This window comes from Manis pentadactyla, chromosome 11, assembly GCF_030020395.1.
Source record: "Manis pentadactyla isolate mManPen7 chromosome 11, mManPen7.hap1, whole genome shotgun sequence".
Taxonomy (NCBI): domain Eukaryota; kingdom Metazoa; phylum Chordata; class Mammalia; order Pholidota; family Manidae; genus Manis; species Manis pentadactyla.
The window spans coordinates 38,022,046-38,040,544 of record NC_080029.1 but is presented as its reverse complement, the minus strand read 5'-3'; the positions used below and the strand labels follow the sequence as shown (position 1 = coordinate 38,040,544).

At 38.9% G+C, this 18,499-nt stretch overlaps 1 protein-coding gene across 1 annotated transcript in view; it reads right to left on the bottom strand.

Moving 5' to 3' along the window:
- The window catches only part of KCNH5 (potassium voltage-gated channel subfamily H member 5), a 352,997-nt gene that overhangs the window by 252,145 nt on the left and 82,353 nt on the right, over positions 1-18,499 (bottom strand). Inside the window, exon 7 of the mRNA XM_057488394.1 lies at positions 3,234-3,660. Coding sequence (XP_057344377.1) covers positions 3,234-3,660 — 427 coding nt within the window. The remainder of the gene's footprint in view (positions 1-3,233; positions 3,661-18,499) is intronic.

Sequence of the window (18,499 nt, the reverse complement as noted above, 5' to 3'; positions counted from 1 at the left end):
AGCTTATATTCTGAAGAAAAAGAAAAACAGAGTAAATATGATTTCAGATCTAGGTACGTACACTGAGGAAAAAGGCTAAAAGGCAGGGAATAAGGGTGATGGGCATTGGGATGGTTTTTTATGGTAGGGTAGCATTGGCAGGAATTTTTGAAGGAGTGACCTGACTGGAGACCTGCATAAATTGAGGGCATAAGTCAGGGTAGGGGGGTTATAGGCAGCGGGAAGCAAGTACAAAGACGCTGAGACAGGTCGAGCTTGATGTGCTCACAGCCAGCAAGATGGCTAACCTGGAAGTAATAGAACAAGCAAGAACACAAATGGTAGAAAGTGAAGTGGGTGATGCAGGCAAGGGCCTGACCATCAAGGCTCTGAGAGAAGGGGTAGGGAATCTGGATTTTATTTTGCGTGCAATGAAAAAACACTGGAGGGCATTGGGCAGAGGAATGATTTGATGTTATGTACTGAAGGCCATTCTAACTTCTGGGTAGAGATTGAGGCAAAAGTGGAAGCAGAGGGGACCTATAGGAGGTGAGTGCATACACCAGGCCAGTGATGGTGGTGACTTGGTCTTGAGTAGTAAGCTATGGATAAAGCGGAGAGAAATAATCAAATGTGTTTTGAAGGTAAAGCCAACAAGACTTTGTTGTGAATAGGTGTGATACATGAGAAAAACAGGAATCAAGGAGGATTCCCAGGTTTGGGGCCTGAGAAACAAAATGAATAATAGTGATGTTCAACTCTACATAGATTTTATTTTCTATTATTCACTTGCTGAAAAATGTAACTATACTAGGATGTCCCCTCTGCAAAACAGTTAGGCAATTTCTTAAGGAAATTAAACTTACACTTTCCATATGTCCCAGCAATCACATCCTGGGTATGTATCCCAAAGAACTGAGAACTTACATCCAAACTAAACCTGTACACAAATGTTCACAGCAGCTTTATCTATAACAGACAAAAACTGGAAACAATCAAAATGTTCTTTAAGAGATGAATGGTTAAATGGCAGCATATCCAAACCATGAAATACACTCAGCAATAAAGAGCAACAAACTATTGATACACTCGACAACGATGGATCAAGGGGATTATGCTGACTGGAAAAAAAGCCAATTTCAAAAGGTCACATTTTATATGATTCCATTTATGTAACATTCTCAAAATCACAAAATTACATAGATGAAAAACAGATCAGTGGTTGCCAGGGCTTAGGGATGCTTGGAGGAAGGGGTGGGTATGAAGGGAAAGGTGACATCAGGGAGGTCCTGCGGTGATAGAGCCATTCTGTAACTTGATTTCAGTCCTAGTTACAGGATTCTACACACACAACAAAACAGCACAGAGCTATACACACCCATCGTACCAATGCCAACTACCAATGCTGACGTTGCTGCAGAGTTACAGAAGATTTAACTATGGAGGAAACTAGGTGAAGAGCACTAAGGCCCTCTCCATACTACTTTGCAACTTCCAATGAATCTACAATTACTTCAAAGTAACATTTTTTATGAATCTAACTATGCTAAGTATAAGGCAAATGGATTATATAAATATTTTAAAAAGTATAGTGATAAACACTACATCTGACAAAATAATGTTTTATGAATTTATAAAGTACCATTTTGTCAATACATCTTACCACTTGTGATGCATAGGCAACAGTTTAATAAATCATCAGGATCTCTCTGTAAGAATATTTTCCTCCTAAAAGCCCCTGGAAGCAAACAGCACTTGGAAGTCTCACTCTTCTCTGTTACCTCTAAATAGCAAACAGAACCTGAGCATTCTCATTTCTGTACCTGCACCAAGGGGTAGAGAGGGGTGGAAGCTAAACAGCTGCTGACACTGCTGCTCCAACAGATTTCAGACATGCAAAAACTCTGAAAACTACCTTGCTTAGACCCAAGATACTGACCTTCCATGGCCCAGCAGTCACTCCTACACTCTAACACCTTTGCTACCCATGTCAAAATGCAAACCTCTGCAATGTGTAATCTCAAAAAGGATGACACTGAGAAGTGACTAGTGGTTCCAAGGGAGAACGGTTGGAGCTGGTGAGGGGGATGAGGGAGGGGAATAAAGGGGCACAATTTGCAATCACAATATAAGTTGGTCACAGGGACTGTAGTACAGCATGGAGAACAGAACCAATGATTCTGTAACATCTTCCTATGTTGACAGATAGTAAGTGCACTAGTGGGGGGTGAGGATTTAATAATATGGGTAACTGTTGAACCACTGTGTTGTACATCTGAAACCAATATAAGATTGTTTATCAACAATTATAAAAAAAAAAGAAGGATGGCTTAGATCACAAGCCAATAACTATAATCCAAAGACTTCAGATGCTCGTAACACCAATCATATCTCCAGTATTAAAATCTTAAGTTAACTATAAGTCTCAGAACTAGGCTTGGATAAATTATCTAAGTCAACTTGAAGGTGTGAGTGGTGGTGAAGTCTCCCTCAAACTCTTCACAGCTTCTTTCCTATGCATTTCTTAATGTTCTGGTCTCCTGAACCATCGGTCTCAGTCTGAGTGTAGAACATGCAGTCTTGTACTCCTTTAGAGAGGACTCCACCCCCAAGAACACCATTAAGACACACAGTACTCAGGTATGCATGTTAAATCCTAGACACTTTTGTCTTTGCTTAATGACTTGTATTTATTCATCCTTTCATTCTCTTAAACAGGTACATGTTTAATCTAGAGAGTTTTTAATAGAGACTAGATTTATAAACCTTTTTTACTATATTAATTGTAAAAACCTATACAAAACTGTATTCTGAAATCAACTTTAATTCAGGAATTCAAGTATTAACTAAAATATTTTTTTAACTATGTATCTCACATCAGATCCTATCTGATTTTTCAGAATTTAACGCATTGCCAACAAAACCTAGAGCATGTGCTCAATGCTGCCTCTCCAGAGGCTGGTCTCCCTTGGAAAGGGTTCTGTCAGGCACAATACTGTGAACAAAATTAAATCAAAGAGTTCCCATTCTGATTTTTTATCACTTTCTCCATACTGTTTTTCACATGTTCATACATTCCAAAAAGTAAGACATATTATTTTACATTTTTATTTCCTATCGCTGAATAAAAATTAAACCAATGCAAATGATATGGGTTAAACACTCTGCTGAAGACAAAGCAGTTTTATTTGAATTCTGCCAGCAATCAGAGCCTGGAAAATAGCCAGAAATTAAAAGAAAATGAAGGTACTTACAGCCTACCATCATCATGGCCACTGAAAACATCTTCTCCACGTCTGTGGTAGGGGCTATGTTTCCGAATCCTATGGTTGTAAGGCTTGTCATAGTAAAGTAGAGGGAGGACACGTACAGTGAGTCCTTGCTGGGTCCTCCTTCCCATATCCCTGCACTGGTGTTGTATCGATACGGAGTCCCAATGCTCAAGGCCAGCTGGTAGAGCCAACTGTCTATCTGGATGGTGTTCGTGACTTCATCAATGACCTCATAGTCCCCAATGCTATACCATATGCAGGCCAGCCAGTGGGCAACTAGTCCAAACACACATACCAGGAGTACAAGGACGGCTGCTCCGTACTCTAGGTAATGATCCAATTTCCTAGCAACACGGCCCAGTCGCAAGAGACGTACCACTTTTAAAGAACTGAAGAGACTGCTGATGCCCTGCATAAAAGAAAGGAAATGATACATTTTCAGAAAAGACTGGAGAAGCAATGCAATTCTTCAGGAACTTCATCACCCATTTATATACTAAGAATACACACATAATGTAGCTCTGATGTTCAGTCAACACAAAAACCAAATGATGTAAAATAAAAAGCAGATTCCTTCCCACCAAAAAATAAGATATTTGTGAATTATTAGATAAAGCTTTTCATTAGTTATAGACGACCCAATCTATTTTCATAAATGAAGTATAAAGGGCACAGAAAAAAAGACAAAGAAAATTGTTCAAATGCAACATAAAGAGAGTACAGAAACAGGGTAATGAATTCAGACCTTTTATTTCCTCTTCCCATCAAACCTTTCCTCTGCTCTAAAAGATTTATTCTTATTTCTCACTTTAAATGGCTATGAACAGCAAAACTGCTGAAAAAAGAATCCCAATCTTACTGGCAAGCAAACAGGAAATACTTCTGTGCATATGGGGAGAATGAGCAAGTGTCGTTGGGTCCACTACCTCCTGCCACAGCCATGAAAAGCACTAAACTTGTAGAGCTCTGAAAAACCAAAGAGTCAATGTAAAATGGTTGCATAACCTATGAAATCCTATCATCCTCTAGCAATAGGCAAAAAAAAAAAAATACCAGAAGGGAACAGCAGCAAGAAAACTCAGATTCTGTTCAGGAGCTTAAAATACCAAATACAGCATTATCCAAATGGAAATAGAGCATAGACTTTTTTTAACCAACTAAGGTCCCATAATGACTCTTTGGGAGCACATAATAAACCACCTGGGGAAAGGGATAAACGCATTCTTGATGCAGGGAGGGAAGACAGCCTCGATCCAGGAAGCCTCTCCTGATCATCACCTCCAAGTCTCATGAAGTCCACGACTTCCTTCCTGCTAATTCTGTCTTCCAGAGGGGAGAAAAGGAATCTAACATAACTTACTCTGAGCTTAATTCTGACCACCGTAGAGGATTTGGTGGTGCAGTGGAACAGATGTGACATTAATAAGACTTTAATTACGGCATTGTGAAGTTCCTGACCATTAAGGCGAAAGAGGTTAAGAATGTATTTAGTTATACCATATTCTAGATGGTAGTTTGTGACTGAAATTTTTCAAAATAAAAACTGGAAACAAAGAACAAAGAGAAGTAGAAGTGATAGACCTTGTAGAAATGAAAAAATGGCAGAAGCATCCTGACAGTTTTCTGTCTCAACCTCACTATTTTAGGTCTGGCTTTATTTCAATTCCTATTCTCAAATGCTCTGGCATAAATGCAGCCTTAAAATAATTTCTCAATTCACTGAACACTTAGGGGTGAAACAGCTACTGAACTTTGGACAACTTTTTTTTAAAGTAGAATTAATAAATTCAGAAGATGAATTGACACAATTCAGTGACATAAGATATTAAAAGGTAAAAAGATTCAAGAGACTCTCAAAAATGGAACTTTTGTGAAAAAGAAAGACAAAAACAAGCATTTACTGGGCACTTCTATAGTCCAAGGTGAGGTAGGCTCTGGGAACATTAGGATAAATATAAATATGCCTTACTTCTTCTCTAAAGAAACTCATAGTTAAAGTCCATGAAAAACTCAAACAGAGTTCAATTGAAAATATAAACAGTGTTGCTATTGATGCTCTCTAGTTAGCTCATTTTTTAAAGGAACTGTGTTACGTCTGCTTAAATACTACAGGGAAAAATTATTTCTACCTGAATTCTTTTCTCTAAAAATAACTAAAAACAAAAAGAAGTAGTATCTCTCCTCATTCAAACTAAAAACTAGTCATAACCCTCCACAAGGGGCCTACTGGAATTAGGCCCAAATGGTAAGAGGACACGCTCCCTGACCTCTGACCTAAGCAGATTTCTCCAACAGGAGGTGCTCCATCCTAATGGCACCTGCTCTGAACTCCATTTAACCAAAAGCTCCATTTTCTATAGCAATGTCTAGCATATTATTAAATATCACAAAATTTTTTGAAAGCATTGTAAACTCTCCCTGCCATGGTTTGATGGTGCCACTTCCCCTTGGGTTCTAACCAACCCCCAGCAGACATCTCTTTCAAAACTTTTTTCTAGGACTTCCCTTTCCAATGCTTCTGTGATGTGTTAGCATTTTCATCATGATTACCCTCAGCCTGCTCCTGGGTGACCTATGAATATCCATGTTTCAAATGACTTCTGCATGTAGATAATTCATAGTACATTTCTTAGAATCATCTACAGAATTCTCTCTTTGAGTTCCAGATACAGGAACCAAATGCTCACTATAGATTTCCACTTGGATGTCCCATCGGTGTTCAAAAGGTAAAAGGTCCCAAAAGGAATCCTTCCCTTCTCCTGAATCAGCTCTCCATCTCCTGTTCTTTTGAGTGGCATCATTACCTACAGGTCCTTAAGGCCTCAGCTCCTCCCTTTCCTGGCACATCCAGTCAATCAAGTACTGAGAATCTCACCATTCAAAGTGCCCAAGTCAGTTCTCAAGATCTACTTAATAAATCTCTCAACCATTTTCCTTCTTTCCTATTCCCAGGCCATGTCTTGGGCATGATTCATTCTTTTTCTCATTTGCATGGCAGGAAAAGCCTCTCTGTTGGCTGCACTGCCTCTAGTCTAATTCTCTTTATTTCACACATCACACTATACCAGCTACCAGCTTGGTGTTCTTTAAAAATGTAGCTATTTAGGGAGGATTAAAGATGGCGGCATGAGAGGAGAGACAGAGGCTTCCTCCTAAAACCAGATACAATGCGCAACTAGTCCTGAGAGAGCAACAGGAAAGAGGATGGTGCGAGACTGCACACACCTGGAGAAAATAGCAGACCTCACCGAACTGGGTAACATACCAAAGCTGTGGCTTGGCAGGACCCGAGCCCTTTCCCCACCCGAGCTCACCAATGGGAGGAAGAGAAACTGAGCAGGGAGGGAGTGGAAGGCTTGGGACTGCTGAATACCTAGCTCTAGAGATCTGTGCTGGGAGCACAAACCTACATTTCATGGCGCTTTCATCATACTCTACTGATTACGGGGTTGGAAAGCTGGAACGGGTGGAATTCCTGGGGAGACTGGGATTCCGGCTGCTTGTGGAAAGCAGAGATCCATAACTGGCTGCTCTGAGACAAAAGCTTATATCTGTGTGCTCGGCCCACTGGCTCAGGCAGTGGAGACAGACACAGCAGCTGGGAAGAAGGGAACAGCTCTTTCCTCCCCAGAGGCACCAATACTGCTCCCCTGTGACCCCCGACATTGCTTCAGGGGCTGAGCAGCTCCAGAATAGAGCTTCTGGACACTAGAGGGCGCCATATACAAATATGAAACGCCAAAGAAACCTGGTCCAGAGTAAAATTACTAATACAACTCTCGAGAAAGATTTAAATGACATGGACTGTGATTCTTCCTGAGAGGGAGTTCAAAATAAAAATCATCAACATGCTAATGGACATACGGAAAGACATCCAAGAACTCAGGAATGATTTCAGGTCAGAGATCCAATCATTGAAAAGCACGATGGAGGGTATTAAAAGCAGGTTGGATACAGTGGAGGAGACGATGAATGAAATAGAAACTAGAGAAGAGGAATACAAAAAAACTGAGGCACAGAGAGAAAAAAGTATCTCTAAGAATGAAAGAATATTGAGAGAACTGTGTGACCAATCCAAGCGTAACAATATTCGCATTATAGGGATATGAGAAGAAGAAGAGAGAAAGGGATAGAAAGTGTCTTTGAGCAGGTAGTTGCAGAACACTTCCCCAGTCTGGGGAATGAGATAGTCTATCAGGCCATGGAGGTTCACAGATCTGCCAACACAAGGGACCCAAGGAAGACAACACCAAGACACATAGTAATTAAAATGGAAAAGATCAAGGATAAGGACAGACTGTTAAAAGCAGCCAGAGACAGAAATAAGATCACATATAAAGGAAATCCCATCAGGCTAACATCAGACTTCTCAGCAGAAACCTTACAGCCCAGAAGGGAGTGGCATGATGTATTTAATGCCATGAAGCAGAAGGGCCTGGAACCAAGATTACTTTATCTGGCAAGATTATCATTTAAATTTGAAGTAGGGATTAAACAATTTCCAGATAAGCAAAAGCTGAGAGAATTTACCTCCCACAAACCATCTCTACAGTCTATTTTGGAGGGACTGCTACAGATTGAAGTGTTCCTAAGGTTGAAAAGCTGTCACCAGAGGAAATAAAACCACCGTAAAGAAAGTAGAACAGCTAATTACTAAGCAAATGCAAAATTAAATTAACTATCCCTAATGCAAATCAAGGGATAGAAAAAAAGTACAGAATATGATACCTAATATATAAAGAATGGAGGAGGAAAAAAAAGGAGGAAAAACAGAAAAGAACCTTTAGATTGGGTTTCTAACAGCATACTAACTGAGTTAAGTTAGACTCTTAGCAAGGAAATTAACTTTGAACCTTTGGTAACCACGAATCTAAAGCCTGCAATGGCAATAAGTACATACCTATCGAAAATCACCCTAAATGTAAATGGACTGAAGGCACCAATCAAAAGATACAGAGTAATAGAATGGATAAAAAAGCAAGAGCCATCTGTATGCTGCTTACAAGAAACTCACCTCAAACCCAAAGACATGCACAGACTAAAAGTCAATGGATGGAAAAAGATATTTCATGCAAACAACAGGGAGAAAAAGCAGGTGTTGCACTACTAGTATCAGACAAAATAGACTTCAAAACAAAGAAAGTAACAAGAGATAAAGAAGGACATTACATAATAATAAAGGGGTCACTCCAACAAGAGGATATAACCATTGTAAATATATATGCACCCAACACAGGAGCACCAGCATATGTGAAACAAATACTAACAGAATTAAAGGATGAAATAGAATGCAATCCGTTCATTCTAGGAGACTTCAACACACCATTCACTACAAAGGACAGATCCACCAGACAGAAAATGAGTAAGGACACAGAGGCACTGAACAACACACTAGAACAGATGGAGCTAATAGACATCTATAGAACTCTACATCCAAAACTAACAGGATACACATTCTTCTCAAGTGCACATGGAACATTTTCCAGAAAAGCCCACATACTAGGCCACAAAAAGAGCCTCAGTAAATTCAAAAAGATTGAATTTCTATCATCCAACTTTTCAGATCACAAAGGTATAAAACTAGAACTAAATTGTACAAAGAAAGCAAAAAGGCTCACAAACACATGGAGGCTTAACAACACGCTTCTAAATAGTCAATGGATCAACGACCAAATTAAAATGGAGATCCAGCAATATATGGAAATAAATGACAACAATAACACAAAGCCCCAACTTCTGTGGGATGCAGCAAAAGCAGTCTTAAGAGGAAAGTATATAGCAATCCAGGCATATTCAAAGAAGGAAGAACAAACACAAATAAATAGTCTAACGTCACAACTATAGAAATTGGAAAAAGAAGAACAAATGAGGCCTAAAGTCAGCAGAAGGAGGGACATAATAAAGATCAGAAAATAAATAAATAAAATTGAGAAGAATAAAACAATAGAAAAAAATCAATGAAACCAAGAGCTGGTTCTCTGAGAAAGTAAACAAACTAGATAAGCCTCTAATCAGACTTATTAAGAGAAAAAGAGAATCAACACACATCAACAGAATCAGAAACGGGAAAGGAAACATCACAACGGACCCCACACAGATACAAAGAATTATTAGAGACTACTATGAAAACCTATATGCTAACAAGCTGGAAAACCTAGAAGAAATGGACAACTTCCTAGAAAAATACAACCTTCCAAGACTGACCAAGGAAGAAACACAAAATCTAAACAAACCAATCACCAGCAAAGAAATTGAAGCGGTAATCAAAAAACTACCCAAGAACAAAACCCCCCAGGCCACATGGATTTACCTCAGAATTTTATCAGACATACAGAGAAGATATAATACCCATTCTCCTTAAAGTTTTCCAAAAAATAGAAGAGGAGGGAATACTCCCAAACTCATTCTATGAAGCCAACATCACCCTAATACCAAAACCAGGAAAAGACCTCACCAAAAAAGAAAATTACAGACCAATATCCCTGATGAAAGTAGATGCAAAAATACTCAACAAAATATTAGCAAACCAAATTCAAAAATACATCAAAAGGATCATACACCATGACCAAGTGGGATTCATCCCAGGGATGCAAGGATGGTATAACATTCGAAAATCTATCAACATCATCCACCACATAAACAAAAAGAAGGACAAAAACCACATGCTCATCTCCATAGATGCTGAAAAAGCATTCGACAAAATTCAACATCCATTCATGATAAAAACTCTCAACAAAATGGGTATAGAGGGCAATTACCTCAACATAATAAAGGCCATATATGATAAGCCCACAGCCAACATCATACTGAACAACGAGAAGCTGAAAGTTTTTCCTCTGAGATCAGGAACAAGACAGGGATGCCCACTCTCCCCACTGTTATTCAACATAGTACTGGAGGTCTTAGCCATGGCAATTAGACAAAACAAAGAAAAACAAGGAATCCAGATTGGCAAAGAAGAAGTTAAACTGTCACTATTTGCAGATGACATGATATTGTACATAAAAAACCCTAAAGACTCCACTCCAAAACTACTAGAACTGATATCGGAATACAGCAAAGTTGCAGGATACAAAATTAACACACAGAAATCTGTGGCTTTCCTATACACTAACAATGAACTAATAGAAAGAGAAATCAGGAAAACAATTCCATTCACAATTGCATCAAAAAGAATAAAATAGGGGTTGGAGAAAGGGGTGGGCTGTGCAACACAGAGAAGACAAGTAGTGATTCTACAACATTTTGCTATGCTGATGGACAGTGACTGTAATAGGGTTTGTGGGGGGGACTTGGTATAGGGGAGAGCCTAGTAAACATAATATTATTCATGTAATTGTAGATTAATGATAAAAAAAAAGAGTGAGAAAGAAAAGGGAGATTACTCCCTGATAGGATAAAACTAACTGCAAATCAACAATTAACGCATGCTTTACATATCCTTAATTTTGATCTTTTACAGGGTGTCAGATGATCAGCTATGGAAGTTTATTTTTCTGATAATATTCCTTTCTCTTAAAAAAAAAAAAGCAGTTCCTGTGTGGTGATCTCCAATAGGTTCTTCACAATGGTATAAAGGTCATATCAAAGTGCGGGCAAAGGGTTTGTTTGTGTTGATACAGAGGATCAAAGCCTAATTTGGCTACACAGAAAATGAATTAAGATACGATATGAAGAAGAATTTCCAACATCAACATCCTCTGGAAGAGTCATTCCAGAAGATGATCATCAAAAAACTTCAACAAAGATCCTGGCGCTGTTGAAGTTGTAGCTGCATTCACCCCACCGGTTCCTGGACCTGCCATTGGAATGAAGAAGGAGATATCTAAGCTGGCCTGTGCATACAGTAAAACAAAAACTTTGACTGGATCTATATCTATATACTGTCGCACCTCAACCAAGAATTAGGAGAAGTGCAAGTTGCAGTGCTACAAAATCGTGCAACTATAGACTATCTACTGTTAAAAGAACATATGGGATGTGAATAGTTCCCAGGAATGTGTTTTAATTTGTCTGATTTTTCTCAAACTATTCAAATTCAGTTAGATAATATCCATCATATCATTGATAAGTTTTCACAAATGCCTAGGGTACCTAACTGGTTTTCTTGGTTTCACTGGATATGACTGGTAATTGTAGGTCTGCTTTTGTTATGTAGCTGTATTCCTATTACCTTAATGTGTGTATGCAATTTAATTAGTAGTTTAAAACCTATACATGCTTATGTTACTCTACAAGAAGATATGTCAAAGAAATAATCAATCTCCCCAGGTTTTCTTCCGTCTGCTACTTCTATAGCTTTTCTTCTTCCTTCCTAATTACAACGCTTTAGTAGAATTCGTGCCTCATATCGAAAATTACCGAGTATCATAATTCCTCCAAGTGGTAAAGATACCTCAAGACAAATGCTGGGCATAGAAGCCACAGGGCATAAATATGCAAAGAAGTAAAAAGCTAACCTTTCCAAACAATATTGCTTCTCTCTCACTTACCAACTTTCCATTTCCCTGTATGGCCCTGGAAGATGACTGGTTAGCCAGAGACGGGTAAGATTCCTCAAGGGAGGAACAACCTAAGACAGGCACAGTCGCAGGGGGGCCATCAGGTGAGAAATTGGGGATCAACAGAGGTGAGGCATAGAACCTCACCCCCCTGTTTTGAGAGAAATCTGCATCCGTGGATGTTTTGTTGCCCTTGTCTAGCTTGGATTAATACTTAGTCTATAGGCACAGACCTAATCATCTACATTTGCCCTCTTACAGCACTAAATTATGTTTTCTACCTTTATCTTGCATCTACCTATCACTTCAGCATTTTATTAAATAATAATAATAATAAGGAGAAATGTGGGATTCACATATAAATCAAGTATAAAAATCAAACGAATAATCATATCTGACTTGATTGTTTATAGTTCATGATGCGTGATCAAAAATGAAAGTTTCTGTGACATGACTGCCCTTGCACTGTTCACCATGTAAGAACTTATTCACTATGTAATAACTTGTTCATCATGTAAGAACTTGTTTGTTATGCTTCAGAAGATTGGAAACTGTTGAGAATTAGGCTTGGGGTTGATTAATGATTGTGCATTGAGTCCCCTATACAGAATTTTATTGTTGTTAACATCCATTTGATCAATAAATATGAGAGATGCCCTCTCAAAAAAAAAAAAGAATGAAATACTTAGGAATAAACCTAACCAAGAAAGTGAAAGACCTGTACCCTGAGAACTATAAGACACTCTTAAGAGAAATTAAAGAGGGCACTAACAAATGGAAACTCATCCCGTGCTTTTGCCTAGGAAGAATTAATACCATCAAAATGGTCATCCTGCCAAAGCAATATACAGATTTGATGCAATCCCTATCAAATTACCAATGGCATTCTTCAACAAACTGGAATAAGTAATTCAAAAATTCGTATGGAAACACTAAAGACCCCAAATAGCCAAAGCAATCCTGAGAAGGAAGAATGAAGTGGGGGGGATCTCGCTCCCCAACTTCAAGCTCTACTACAAAGTCATTGTAATCAAGACAGTTTGGTACTGGCACAAGAACAGAGTCACAGAGCAGTGGAACAGAATGGATACTCCTGACATTAACCCAAACATATATGGTCAATTAATATATGATAAAGGAGCCATGGACATACAATGGGGAAACGAAAGTCTCTTCAACAGAAGGTGCTGGCAAAACTGGACAGCTACATGTAAGAGAATGAAACTGGATCACTGTCTAACCCATACACAAAAGTAAATTCAAAATGGATCAAAGACCTGAATTTAAGTCATGAAACCATAAAACTCTTAGAAAAAAACATAGGCCAAAATCTCATGGACATAAACATGAGTGACTTCTTCTTGAACATATCTCCCCAGGAAAGGGAAACAAAAGCAAAAATGAACAAGTGGGACTATATCAAGCTGAAAAGCTTCTGTAACAGCAAAGGACACCATCAATAGAACAAAAAGGTACCCTACAGTATGGGAGAATATATTCATAAATGACAGATCCAATAAAGGCTTGACATCCAAATATATAAAGAACTCATGCACCTCAACAAACAAAAAGCAAATAATCCAATTAAAAATGGGCAAAGGAGCTGAACACAGTTCTCCAAAGAAAAAATTCAGATGGCTAACAAACACATGAAAAGATGCTCCACATCACTAGTCATTAGAGAAATGCAAATTAAAACCACAATGAGATATCACCTCACACCAGTAAGGATTGCCACCATCCAAAAGACAAACAACAACAAATGTTGGTGAGGTTGTGGAGAAAGGGGAACCCTCCTACACTGCTGCTGGGAATGTAAATTAGTTCAACCATTGTGGAAAGCAGTATGGAGATTCCTCAAAAAGCTCAAAATAGAAATACCATTTGACCCAGGAATTCCACTTCTAGGAATTTACTCTAAGAATGCAGCAGCCCAGTTTGAAAAAGACAGATGCATGCCTATGTTTATCGCAGCACTGTTTACAATAGCCAAGAAAAGGAAGCAACCTAAGTGTCCATCAGTAGATGAATGGATAAAGAAGATGTGGTACATTTACACAATGGAATATTATTCAGCCATAAGAAGAAAACAAATCCTACCATTTGCAACAAAATGGATGGAGCTAGAGGGTATTATGCTCAGTGAAACAAGCCAGGCAGAGAAAGACAAGTACCAAATGATTTCACTCATATGTGGAGTGTAAGAACAAAGAAAAACTGAAGGAACAACACAGCAGCAGAGTCACAGAACCCAAGAATGGACTAACAGTTACCAAAGGGAAAGGGAGCAGGGAGGATGGTTGGGAAGGGAGGGAAAAGGTAGGGGAAAATGAAAGGGGGCCTTATGATTAGCATGTATGATGTGTGGGGCGGGGAGCATAGGGAGGGATGTGCAACACAGAGAAGACAAGTATTGATTCTACAGCATCCTACTACACTGATGGACAGTGACTGTAATGGGGAATGTGGGGGGCATTTGGTGAAGGGGGAGTCTACTAACCATAATGTTCTTCATGTAATTGTAGATTAATGATAACAAAATGAATTTAAAAAGTGTTCTAGAAAAATAAAATCCTGAAGCCTGAGAAAGTTTCCAATGCACAAAGCTTTTAGAGGTGATAAGACACATGTTTTTAATGCCATGAACACAGGCACTTTTTGTCCATCAGGCAGAATGCAGCTATCTAATCATATCCCTCTCCAGTCTTTAATGTTACCTTAGACCTACAAGAATAAGTGTTAACTCCCTCCTGTGATGCAAAACCCTTCAGGACCCAGCATGTGTCTACCTGGTCAGCCTCTCTCCCACCAATTCCTCCTCCAGCTCTCCATGCCTCTGCCACATGAAGCTGTGTGTAGCTGCCAGAGTGCCCATGTGTTTCATGACACATTACAAGATGTTCTCTCCTAAAGGGTCTGTCCCTCCCACTGTCTTGAGGGCTAGGGTCTTACTTATATTTCATGATAAATACTCTCTCCTTCACGTGCCTTCACTGACATCCCCCTCAGCTAAGGATCTTAGCTCTCCTTCCTTCGTATTATCATGCACACTTTGCACATTTCTGTTATGACAATTACCACAACACCACTTTATACAGGTCTCTGTGTGTATGCATGTCATCCCAAGAAACTCTAAACCCCTTGAACTATATCTAGCATCAGTTACAAAGCATGGCATGTGGAAATGCCATGGCAATTCATTCAATAAATTATGGGGAAAACTTCTGCAACTCAAGTACAGGATTGAATCTAAAAAGCAGTATGCTGAACAAAAGAGACTTGACACAGAAGGCTATATACCGTATGATTTCAAGTACATGTGGGTCAGGTGAATTTGGGGGGGTGGTCAGTTCATATTAAATTCAATGTATAATGTAAACAACAAAGAGTTCATGTGAATTGAGGTTGCAGTAATAGAGGTATGGCATCAGCATTAAAGAGAAATTTTCCTTAATTTCTCCCCTGACCAAGCCACAGCTGTAAGAGACACAGAAAACATATTCAGAAGAGGACTGCTACATAAGAACTCAAGATAATACCCTATTAGGAAATGTGGGAGGAAACAGAAAAAAAGAAGACCGGGGCAGGGTGTTTCAACTGTGTTCAAACACGTAGGGTACTGATGACGGCTGCCCTCACTCTGTTAATCTAATGTAGATAACCTGGATCACAGTTGGAGATACAGGGACAGAAGGATGAAACAAAAATTCCAAGAAGCCTGTAACATATGCTTCTACACAGTAAACCAAGAGAAACCATTCACAGGTGCTTGGAAAAGACAAGATGTTAATAATATTGAGCACTTACTACATGCTAAGTACTGTTCCAAGTGCTTCATATGTATTAACTTATTCAATCTTCGAAACAATCCTGTGCAGTAGGTCTCATTATTAAACATAGCCCAGAAAGGCTAAGTAATTTGACTAAGTTCATACAGCTTGTAAGAAAAGGAGCCAAGATTCAAATAGAGCCTGGCTCCAGACTCCTTGCTTCTAACCACTTCGTCATCTGACCTCACTCTGAAACTCACTATATCTAGAGCATAATGTGTACTTTAACTAAGCCCACTAGTACCAGTGGTACCGATTGAAATATGGGCATTATCTACATGGCTGAATAAAGGAGATCAAATACCTAGCCACCCTCTTATTCTCACCAAGGCACAGCACTTGCAGACGTTAAGTATCCACGGAAACCCTGGGATACCACATGCAATTCTCTAACTCATTCCATTTTCACAACACCAGGATTCCTACCTCCACTCATTGTTCATATGATGACACTGAAGCTCAGACAAGTTAAACGATTTGCCCAAAGTCACACAGCTATGAAGGAATGGAAGCATTTCCCAGACTTAGTTTCTCAGATTCTTGGTGTATTTACCCAAATAACCCACTTTTGTGTAGTCTTCCTTTCCTTACCTCCAATAGTAGTTGCTATATTAATCTCCCTAGAAGACCACACTGAGCATATCCTCCAAGGGCTCATCACAGACATTAGATCAAACACTTCTCTTCTGCAGGACTTCAAGGTCCACAGTCCCACCTCTTTGCACACTGCCAGGTCACTTCCCACTGTGCCTTTGCCCAGCAACAGTGCTCCAGGCAAACCAATCTCCTGCTTGCTCCCAAACATAGCCCCAAAATTCTACCTTCGAGTTTGTCTACAGTGTTCCCTTCATCTACTTATAAAATCAGAAACTGTTATTCAAAATGAATATCAAAGTTTGTTTCATTCCAAAATTTTTTTAAACTATTGTTTTGTATCAAAAAACATTTAATGCAATCACTATAATCAAAACTCAAAGAGAAGTCATTTGGTTTAAAAATGTGATGAGATACTTATAACTTGAAATATTCTGAATTCCATTTCCAGTATAATGGATAAATAAATTATCTCACTCTCAGTCACTCAGTGGGATACTATCCAAAACACACATGAACAGACTAGAACCATATACAGTAACAGGACTGAATCTAAAAAGCAGTATGCTGAACAAAAGAGACTAGACACAAAAAAGTATATACCATATGATTTCATTTACAGAAAGTCTGAAAACAGGTGGAACTCCTCTATGGAATTAGAAACTAAAATAGTAGCTCTCTGTGTTGGGGGAGGAGTAGTCACTGTGAGGAGCACAGATGGATTTGGGGATTCTGACATTCTGTTTCTTAATATGGCTAGTAATTACTAGCTGTGTTTACTTTGTGAAAATTATTTGAGCTCCATTCTTAAGATTGGTGTAATTTTCTTTAGGTATGTTACATTTAAATATCAAAAAATTATACAGAAAATTCAGTAGTCACTACTGTGTTGTTAGGTTAACTTTTCACCACAGTGCCTAATTCAGATTAATGATTTTTTCCACATGGTATGATATTTTAAAGAGGGGGAGTTATATTCATTATAGTATCTAAAGTAAGAGACTTTCCTTATTTCATGACTCAACCACATAACCTTTCAATTAGGCCACAAATTGTATTTAATTCCTTGGTAATTTTAGTTTCACCCATATGTTAATACTGGACATTTTTATGGCCCATCCTCAAAAAGTGCCCTCCTCCATATTACCACCTTTTTTATAACACTTTCTTGATTCTGTACTTTGCACCAATTTTAGCTGCTCCTTCATTTTCTGCTTCATTTCACTCCATACTTTCTAGTCTTTCTGTGCCCTCCTCTGCACTCCAGTGATTTTCTGCCTCTATCCCAACCTCTGAGCACTTAGCTCGTAAATCCCTGGGGTTCCACTGGTGGAAGATAATATCAAACACATCAAATGAATAATAGAACACAGCAGGGTTAAGGGAGAAATTTCAGTCATCAGCCTTCCACTTTTCTAACCAATTTCCTTACTTGCTAAGCCCCTCAGGCCACGATAGCATAAGGAACAATATCCAGAAGACATCTCTATGTTACTAACTCTTTACTATTTTGTTGTGGAACCCCACGCTAAAGAGACTAAGATGCTATTAGCATAAAAATAATATTTTTCAATGATAATGTCATTTAAAATACAAATCAATTCTCTCATTTGATCATCACTAATGACAGTGATTAAATAACTCAGCTAATAATCTTCCCTACCTCCTTCCTTTCTTACTTTGTAAACAGAAAAGGGGTGATCAAAGAACTTTCTTGTCCAAGAGTACACAACCATTAAGTGGGAATGACAGCACGGGAATACAGACGTGTAATATCCAGTTGTGTGGTGTTTCACCTACATATTGCATTCTCACACAGGATGTTGTGGTAGAGTTGACAAAAAAAAATAGCTATTGTTATTTCCCTTCCTTCATCCACACCCCTTGGCCATGCGACTTTGTAGCTCTTCTCATCAAGAGATTAGGTCTACTACCCCAACCCTTAAGCTGGCTGGCATTATGACTTGCTTTGGCCAACAGAATTGGTATAAATAAATGGCACTGTATCAGTTCTAAGCCTAGACCTCAAGAGGCACAGCGTTTCCATTCATGGTCTTGCAACTCAGCCCAGTTGCCATGTGAAGAAAACCTACTCAGCTTTTAGTTGATGACAGACTACAAGAGCAGCCCCATGGGTCAGCCATTTGGGCCATCCCAGACCAGTTCAGTAACCAACCAACTCAGCAGCCTACAGATGCATGGGCAAATTTAGCTGAGATAAGCAAACCTAGCCAAGTTAGCAGAACCACCCAGCTGAGCCATAGATTCATGAGTTAAAGAAATGGTGGTTGTTAAATCCACAAAGTTTTGGGATGGTTTACTA